The sequence below is a fragment of the Myotis nattereri genome, assembly GCF_964212035.1.
Source record: "Myotis nattereri genome assembly, chromosome: 2".
Taxonomy (NCBI): domain Eukaryota; kingdom Metazoa; phylum Chordata; class Mammalia; order Chiroptera; family Vespertilionidae; genus Myotis; species Myotis nattereri.
Window position 1 is genome coordinate 121,586,355 of NC_138076.1, and position 9,860 is coordinate 121,596,214.

General features: G+C 41.2%; 1 protein-coding gene across 1 annotated transcript in view; it reads right to left on the minus strand.

Moving 5' to 3' along the window:
• CCDC77 (coiled-coil domain containing 77) overlaps positions 1-7,902 on the minus strand; it is a gene marked incomplete at its 3' end in the record, with an annotated part of 48,140 nt that extends 40,238 nt beyond the window's left edge. Inside the window, exons 1-3 of the mRNA XM_081084352.1 lie at positions 7,791-7,902; positions 5,161-5,215; positions 1,926-1,979 (exon numbers count right to left, since the gene is read on the minus strand). Coding sequence (XP_080940478.1) covers positions 1,926-1,963 — 38 coding nt within the window. The 5' untranslated portion in view covers positions 1,964-1,979; positions 5,161-5,215; positions 7,791-7,902. The remainder of the gene's footprint in view (positions 1-1,925; positions 1,980-5,160; positions 5,216-7,790) is intronic.
• Positions 7,903-9,860: the final 1,958 nt, after the last annotated feature.

A 9,860-nucleotide genomic window follows, 5' to 3' on the forward strand; every position in this document is an offset into this window, starting at 1 on the left:
AAAAACAGGTTTATGTTCTTAAAGTGTGTATAATTAATTTTTAAAATTCATGTTTAAAAAATGGAATATAAAGTAAGACCAGATAGTAACAGTTAGACATTTTAATACGATAAGATATACACTAACAGGAATAATTATACACTGCTGGTGAAATGCAACTTGGTGAAACTACAGATAAATGAATTGGCAGAAACTAGTAAAATTGCAATTCCTCTTGTTCTAAAGAAACTCATGCACATATGCACAAGGTGACACACAAGAAAATGTTCATAGTAACATTATGTAAAGGGTCAGCATTAGGAACTATAGCCAAGTTACTAACCATACAACCACATCAAATTCTAATCTCTACCGCTGGAGACATTTGAATGACACAGACCATGACTATTCAAGTTCTAAGGGTAATCAAAGATTGAAGGAGAAGCATTTTTAAGCCAAAACAATGAAAGTTAGAAAATAAATGATGCAGAAGTGAAGAAACCCTCATGTGAAAAGTATTCCATTTTGGCTAATTGACTGCAATTTATCAGGTAAGAAAAAAGACAGCAGAGTGGAGAAACTTGATACCAGAAGTCCAGAGTTGTAGTTAATGATTATGGTCAGCACTTTTAATAAGTGAGCATGTATAGAAGAGATATTAAAATGTACTTTCAACTAATATGAAGAAAAAAAATCTAATATTATCTCAATCATTAAAAGCTCGTGAGAGCACTGGCCAGTGTGGCTCTCAGTTGGTGGGTATTGTCCTGTGTATAGAAGGGTTGCTGGTTTGGTTCCACCCCCAGTAGGGGTGTGCAGGAGGCAGTTGACTGATGTTTCTCCTCTCTCTCCCCTCCCCTTTTCCCCTCTGTCTCAAAATCAATTTTAAAATTGAAAAAAAAAAAAAAAAAAAAGCTAGTGACAGAAATAGTATTTTACTTGATGTTTCATGTTTCCAAGGCAGCTGCCTAATAACTACTCTGGGGAACAGGTTAACAGATGAACTGAGAGGCATTCCTGAGATTTTGCAGATGAGGCTGTGGCAGTGAGGATGAGGAAGATGTGTCAAGTAACAAGGTGACGGCAGAACCAGAATTCCAAGTCCCTGGTGTATGCTGGCTGTTTCTTCTGTAATCCAGGAGGCACTGGCATCTACTAGGCCCATTCAAACTGTCTGGATTCTGGTATTATTATTTCATATGCACTACTTATAAAATAAAAATAAATGCACTACTTTTTAATCTAAATTCCACATCAGACGAATAGAGAAATGAGTCTAATATAGTTCAAATCCAGAGTTTGGAAGTATGTTGCCAAAACTTCTAGTTCCTAAACTAACTTGCACTAAGGCTACAGAAATTTTGAATTTTTTTAAATTAAATTTATTGGGATGACACTGGTTAGAAGTCTTGATTCTTTTTTTTAAAATTATTTTTATTTTTGTTAATCCTCACCGGAGGATATTTTTCTTTCTTTTTTTTTTTTTTTTTTTTTTAGGGAGAGGGAAAGAGAGAGAGAAACATCGATGTGAGAGAAACACATTGATTGGTTGCCTCCTGCACAAGCCCTGACCAGGGCTGGGGGGGAGTCTGCAACCCCAGGTACGTGCCCTTGACTGGAATTGAACCCAGAACTCTTCAGTCCGCAGGTCGATGCTCTTCCACTGAGCCCAACTGGCCAGGGCTTGATTCTTTTTGAAAAAAATATATTGTTATTGATTTCAGTGAGAAACAGAGAAGGAGAGAGAGATAGAATAATGAGAGAATAACTGATTGGCTGCCTCTTGCACACCCCACGCTGGGGATCAAGCCCACAACCTAGGCACGTGCCCGGATCGGGAACCGGGCCATGATCTCCTGGTTCCTATGTTGAAGCTCAACCACTGAGCCACAATGGCGGGACAGTCTTGATTCTTTAACAACTCATAAAATAAGCAAATGTCTTACTTTCTGCAGACAGGGGTACATGTTGGGGTAAAGTTCATGCTGTCCTTTTCACACCTGTCAAATACATAAAAATTCAGAATGAGAGGGCAGGAACAGAACAAAACAGTATAGCACACAGAGACTGGATCCCCCTCCAACATTACACGTGCCTGCTGGTAGAATGTGATGTTTTAAAATGTCGTACTATTCTTTAAAGTAGTTCTGAATCCTGAAGTTCTATGACTCTTGAATTTTCATAAGGTATTCTTTGTTATTATTTTCAAATAAAATCAGAATGGCATTTATTATTTTAAATGGATAAGCACAAAAAGAAAACCCTCCTGAGTATGAAGGTTATCTGCAACAATGCAAAACAAACTTACAAACCTTTTGCTGAAATTATAGGAGAAGGGAGATGCAAAAAGTTTATAATAAGCAAGAGATAGTAAGTGGAAATTAAGGTAGAGGACCCATTATGCTAACTTTAAGATAAATACAAAGCCATTGATATTATCTTTATTTAGTGTGTGCTGTAGCTGTTTTATCTTAGAGAAAGAAAAAAATAATACTTATAAGCTTTAAAAGGTTCATTCACAATCCCCATTCCAATTGATGATAGATCTTTTCTTTTTTCTTAGAGAAAGTTTATTTATAAAGTTACAGAGGTAGCAGAAGTGAGCCAGCTAGGCTGTGTAGGCTCAGAAAACAAGTTATAGAAGCAAAAAAGAGCCCTTGAGAGAAGAAGGGGAAAGGAAAGGCACTGAGAGCTACTGAGAGGGAGAGCTGCTGTGAAGACAGATCCTCAGTTCCTCTACTTTGAACAGTCTTATCACAGAGATTTACAGGAAGAAAAACCTCAGGGAAGGAATACCAAAGTGAGGCAGGGAGAAGGAAAAGAGGGGGAGGAGAGAAGGGGAAGAAAGAGAGTAAGGGAGAATAGGGGAGAGGGAGTTTGTTTTTTTTAATTAGCTTTGGGGAAAGCTTTCTTATCAAGCATGCTTTATCAATCCATTCTGAGCCAGTCAAGAGATGATGTATCCCTGGCCAGTGCTGGTCAGTGGTTAAGCACTGACCCATGCACCAAGAGGTTGCTGTTTTTTTTGTTGTTGTTTGTTTGTTTTTTAATATATTTTATTGATTTTTTACAGAGAGGAAGGGAGAGGGATAGAGAGTTAGAAGCATCAATGAGAGAGAAACATCAATCAGCTGCCTCCTGCACACCCCCTACTGGGGATGTGCCCGCAACCAAGGTACATTACCTTGACTGGAATCGAACCTGGGACCTTTCAGACTGCAGGCCGACGCTCTATCCACTGAGCCAAACCAGTCAGGGCAAGAGGTTGCTGTTTTGATTCCCAGTCAGGGCACATACCCTGGTTGCAGGTTTGATTCCCAGTTGGGGTGCAGAAGGCAACTGATTGATGTTTCTCTGTCACATTGATGTTTCTCTCTCTCTCTCTCCCTCTCCCTTCCTTTCTCTAAAAATCAATGAAAATATATTAAAGAAAAAAAAATGATGTAATGTCCTATTCTTGTGTTCTACCTAGTATATATCTGCTTACAATCTTCAGTCCTTTGGGGAAGATTTTTGTGAAAAAGAGTGAAGAGATAATCACTATTGTTAATTCTGTAACCATTTTCCTGCTATGAACTCAAGTGCCTCCCCATAATCATAGAAACCATTTTTTCATTGGCTTCCAGGACACCACATGTTCCTGGTTCTCCACCTTCCTCACAGGTCATTAATTTTCAGTCACTGATAATTCTTCCTTTTCTTTATACTTTACTAGAGGCCTGGTGCACGGATTTGTGCACTGGTGGGGTCCCTTAGGCTGGCCTGTGGGGATTGGGCCAAAACCGACTCTCTGACAACCCCCAACGAGTCCCGGATTGCAAGAGGGCACAGGCCAGGCCAAGGGACCCCATTGGTGCACGATCAGGGCTGGGGAGAAACTGCGGGAGGGCTCCAGGGCAGGTCTGGCCCATCTCGCCCAGTCCCATTTGGCCGAACTCCAGCAGCATGCTAACCTACCAGTTGGAGCATCTGCCCCCTGGTGGTCAGTGCACATCATAGCGACTGGCAGAAAAATCAAACAGTTGGACACTTAGCATATTAGGCTTTGATTATATAGGATTGCCTTGGTGACCTCATGAAATCTCATGGTTTTCAGGTGTACACCTCCAGTCCTTCCTCTGCCCTCCACTCAATTCACACATATCTGACCACCTACTTCATATCTCCATTTGGATGTCTAACAGGTCTCATAAGCTTAAGTCCAAAACTGAGCTCCTGATATATAACTCCTACCACCAAGCCTGACCTTTTCTCAGAATTCAACATTCCAGTAATGATTAACACTAATCCACCAGTTGTTTAGGACAATAAACTTAGAGAAATTTTACTCCTCTCTGTCTTATGTTATCAGAGGCCTGGTGCACGAATTTGTGCATGGATGGGGTCCAGCCGGCCTGCCCCGATCAGGCCGATTGGGCCAGGCTGGCCGGGAGGAGGGACCGTGGGTGGTTGGTGAGCTGGCCCCGCCCCCATCAGGGTGGGGGGCCATCGGGGGCGGGGCTAGCTGGGGGGAGGGGCTGCAGGAGGTTGGCCGGCCAGCTCCACCCCATGGTTGAACTCCCAGTCCAGGGGGCAATTTGCCTATTAGCCTTTTATTATGTAGGATACTCAATCGTTACCAAATCCTAATGACTCTATCACCACCATATCTACAATCTGACAACCACTCGGATTTTATTTATTTAAAATTTTTTTTTATTGATTTCAGAGAGGAAGAGAGAGGGAGAGAGAGAGATAGAAACATCAATGATGAGAGAGAGAGCCATTGATGGGCCAACTCCTGCATACCCCACACTGGGGACCAAGCCCACAACCCAGACACGTGCCCTTGACCAGAACTGAACCTGGGACCTTTCAGTCCGCAGGCCGATGCACCATCCACTAAGCCAAACCAGCCAGCACCACACCCCCTCCTTATTAAAATATATTTTCATTGATTTCAGAGAGAGGAAGGGAGAGGGAGAGATAGAAACATCAATGATGAAAGAGAATCACTGATTGGCTGCCTCCTGCATGCCCGCTACTGGGGATTGAGCCTGCAAACCGGGTATGTGCCCTGACCTGGAATCAAACCAGGGACCCTTCAGTCCCAACGCTTTATCCACTGAGCCAAACCAGCTAGGGCACCGTCTCCCTATTTATTCTCTTGTTTAAAAGATTACTTTTCTTCTTCAAACTTACGTTCTTCTACAAAACTTCTCCAAATTGGGTCAATTTGACTCTAGTAGAAAATAACCTAGAAAATAAAAATGGTAATTGGGTTGGTATGATAGATACAGGTGACATTTTAAAATATAGTTTTATTGAGATATAATTCACATTCCATACAATAGAGTAATTTAAAGTGTATCATTCAATGATTAGTATATTCACAGATAGGCCCAACCATCACCAGTCAATTGTACAACATTTTTATCACTTAAGAAGGAACCCTTTATCCTTTAGCTATCACCCCTGTGCTCCACCCAGTCCTCCCCGAAGCAACCACTACCCTACTTTCTGTTTCTATAGACCTTCCTATTATGGGCGTTCATATGAATGCAATCATACAGTATGTGGTCTTTTGTGACTGGCTTCTTGCACTCAGTATAATGTTTTCCGTACTTGCTGTAGTCAGTACTTCATTCCTTTGTATGTCCAAATAACACTACATTTTATGAATATGGGTGACATTTTAAAGATAAATATCACTGTTCTAAAACTAACTAAGAGTAACTTGGAACTTTAAAACAGTCTTCCAACAACCTGCAATCTCTTCTCCCTCATAGATAGTCTCATTCCTTCTGGGCTATTGCAAATCTACAAAAAGTTGCTTGTACACACATTTTTTTTTTTTTTTTATAATCGCTAACAATCTAACTTCTACTACATCTGTTCTTGGTCAGCAGACATACAATTTTAATAAATTTCGTTGCTCTTTTGGGTTCCTATCTATCATCCAACAAGTCCCTTCTTGATGTGTATGCTTAATTTGTCAGTGTTGATCACCCTTTTAAAAAAATATTGCTTTGTAGTTGAGAGTGTGGATTCTGAAATCAAACAGACTTGAGTTTGAGTCAAAGATCTGTCCCTTTTAAGCTGTGTGACTTCAGGCAAGTTACTTAATCTCTAAACTTCAGTTACTTCTTAGAAAATGGGGAGAACAGCATATTTGTTATAGGTCAGTGTAAAGATTAAATAAACTAATGAATGAAAGGGCTGACTGAGCACAATGTCTGGTACACAATAGGCACTCAGTAACTGCAGATTATTTTTACTGAAAATGTTCCTCCCTTGGTTCAAAGGTTCTGTCCTCAACTTTCTTTTTACTACTTCTATCCATTTCTTTGGAAACATCATTATTTTCACTGCTTTTGTGATTACCTCTATCATTAAAACACTACCTGGCATAGAATAACAACTACTTGTTAAATGAACAAATAGATCTCTTTCTATCTCCTGATTTGAATTTCCAACTATGTAATTGACATTTTCATGTTTATGTCCCATTGGAGCATGAAATGTTTAACCAAAAGAGGAAAAAAAAATCACTGAAATCATATATTTTTTAGCACCTCAAAAGGAACACTTCCTAAACCTAATATATCATCTTTTCCATCCAAACATGTTCCATTGACTTTCCTATTTTAGATACTAAATTCAGCATCTTCCAAGCAACCTGAACTTGAAAATTTTAATTCATTATTTCATTACTACTTCTCTTGACCCTCTAAAGCAACCATGTAATAGTCATCTATATCCTATCTCGACAATAACCGTGCTAATTCAGGATCTCCCTATCCTCTTATCCACTCTACTACAATGGCTTCACTGTTCTACACACACCTGGTCTCCCCTGGACCATCTTCTTAAACATCATAAAAGTCATCAGTAGCATCTCACAGCCAAATGCATTAAATCAAACTCAGCCTAGAGGTCACTGCTTTCTTCCTAAGGACCAAACCTATCTCTCCTGCCTTATTTCCCTATACTCTCCCTAAGCATATCCTTGGTTTCCAGATAGCTTTCTCGCCTCCTCGCCTCCAGTTCCTCCAACTGGAACAGAGCTCCCTCCACTTTCATAATTTCACTTAATGAAATCCAGTCTGTCCATAAAAACTCCAATAGTACCTCCTTCATCTCTTTCCCGAGTCTCTCCATCCAAAATGATCTATCAAAATTATCTAACTGCAAAAGGACTGCAGCTGTAATTCTCTAAAAGTTAACATATTAGAGTTCTTTGCTGCTACCATTTCTTCCATGACAGTGCACGTCCCTTGCAGGTAGAAACTGTGCCTCACTCTTCATTGTACCCCCTCCCCCCAAAAAACTAATGCCCTTGCTTGATGGGTTTCAGCTAACTTGTATTCCTACTCCTCTGTGACACCCTTGTTTAGGTATATTTTTTAGAGCCTATCTACTTATAATTAACATTTGTTTAGCACTTTGACATTTACTTTATCTAAGCCCACAACAACTCTGTGAAGTACTTTTTATTATCCCTTAATTTAACAAATGAGACTGAAGCTTAGACTAGCTTGGCGTGAGGGCATACCGGAACCCATCTCCAGGACGTCCTAATTCTGTACTCTTTTTTCAATTCCATCCCGTTTCCAACTCCCTCGTCGCTATAGCTCCTCAATGCTCTAACACCCCGAAATCTTAGCATCTTGTAACTTTCCCCTTCCGGTCCCCAGCCCTCCTGACGACCCCCTTCCCCCTCATATTACAGGCTCAGACCCCTCTCTTCCGCAGTTACTTCTCCCTCACCTGGTTTTCCTCCCCAAGGGCCCTAGCCTAGCCCCCTCCCCAGAACCCGAAACCGTACTCACGCCACGCTAAGCCACCGGGTCGCAGAACCCAACGGAAAAACAAAAGTTAAATAGGGGAGCGTCGCGGCGCCACCGAACGTGCACGAATTCGTCCAATCGCCCACAACTTTACACACCCATGGGTGTGCGCACCAATAGGAAGGTTATTCACATAGGGGCACGCCCCACTCCACCCTTGCCCGCCTCTTACCGCGCGGAGATGCTGGGAAATGTAGTTTATTTCTGCACACTGCTCTCTGGGCGGGGGGTGTCAGGAGCCTATAAGCCAGCTCTCCCGGTGTGATGTTTGAGGCCAGAACCAACTAGTTCTGGGCCCTCCAAGTTTATTTTTGCTCAACGACTTGGTTTTCATGAAAAAATGATGCAGAAAGGCGATGCATAGTCATGGAAAGGATCACAGGATTATTATGTGTTGTAACGTACAAGAAGGTGAAGATAAGATACTTTCTCCTTCAGTGCACTGGTGTCTTGAGCCAACAGAGGGCCTGTGGCTTAATTTGTACAGTCAGGGGATTCTGTATATAAATGCTGTTATTTTTGTTAGATAGCAGATTCCTGAGATGTGAAAACTTGGCTTTAATAATATAAGCTAGTTAAAAAGCCAATTGTGGTCTCATCTTTCCAGAAGAGAAGGTGTCCCAGGGGTAGAGGAAAAGGAACTTAATTTTTTTACTTAAAAAAAAAAAATTGATTTGAGAGAGAGAAACATCAATTTGTTGCTCCACTTATTTATGCATTCACTGTTTGATTCTTGTATGTGCCCTGACCAGGGATTGAACCCACAACCTTGGTGTATCAGGACAATGCTCTAACCAATGTTTCTGGCCAGGGGAAAGAAACTTTAGTCTCAGAGCTGCAGCTACTGCTATGGAAAAGCTGAGACTCTTCACCGATATTAGACCTAAGGATGTCTAAAAGAAACTTGCCATCGTCTCCTAAACCTGACTTTTCCCCTTTTGTGATTTTCGTTATTAGTTAGATCAAGATCTTCCCAGACACCTTGGTTCAATATATATTTCCCTCTTTTGGCCCCTCCATTTTTTTTTTTTTTTTTAATCCTCACTCCAGGATATTTTTTCATTGATTTTTAGAGAGAGAGTGGAAAAGAGAGGGAGAGACAGAGAGAAACTTCGATGTGAGAGAAACACATCGATTGTTTGTCTCCTGTATGTGCCCTGACCAGGGCCCAGGCCTGGAGGAGCCTGCAACCAAGGTACATGCCCTTGACTGGAATTGAACCTGCGACCTTTCCGTCTGCAGACTGATGCTCTATCCACTGAACTAAACTGGCTAGGGTGCCTCTACATTTTTAAAAACCAAATCATGGTGATCTTATCTTCATGTTGGTTATTAAATATATATCTTCCTATTTATTTCCACTGCAGATCTCATTACCTTTCACTTGAACTACTAAAATATTTTTTCTCATTAACTTTGTTTTAATGAATTTCAAAATTCTGTGACAGATTTTTGGTCAAGTTGTTTCCATTAAAAAGTACTGATGTTGCCCGGCCAGCATGGCTCTGTGGTTGAGCATCAACCTATGAACCAGGAGGTCACGGTTCGATTCCCAGTCAGGGGCACATGCCTGGGTTGTGGGCTCCATCCCCAGTGCAGGAGGGAGATGATCAATGATTCTCTCTCATCATTGATGTTTCTCTCTTCTCCCTTTCCCTTCCTCTCTGAAATCAATAAAAATATATTTTGTTTAAAAAAGTACTAATGTTAAAAACTAATAAAAGTTGCCACACACAAAATACACAAAACATTCTCCTTTCCTTCTGAAGGTTTTGCGATGAATTGTAATCATTAACCTGTCTTATACTATTAAACTTAAATGGCCAACCAAGACAAACAGTTCTGAGACTGTTCTTTTACCACTAATTAAGAGTGGGGTGGTAGGTATTGGGATAATATTCATTTAGCCTGAGCTTTCTGGGCAGACTTGGTAACTTTGCTAGCTCCAGCTGCCTTCCTGTCCACTGCTTTGATGGCACCTAAACCGTTAGTCGGACAACCCCCGAGGGGTCCCAGATTGGAGAGGATGCAGGCTGGGCTGAGGGACACCCC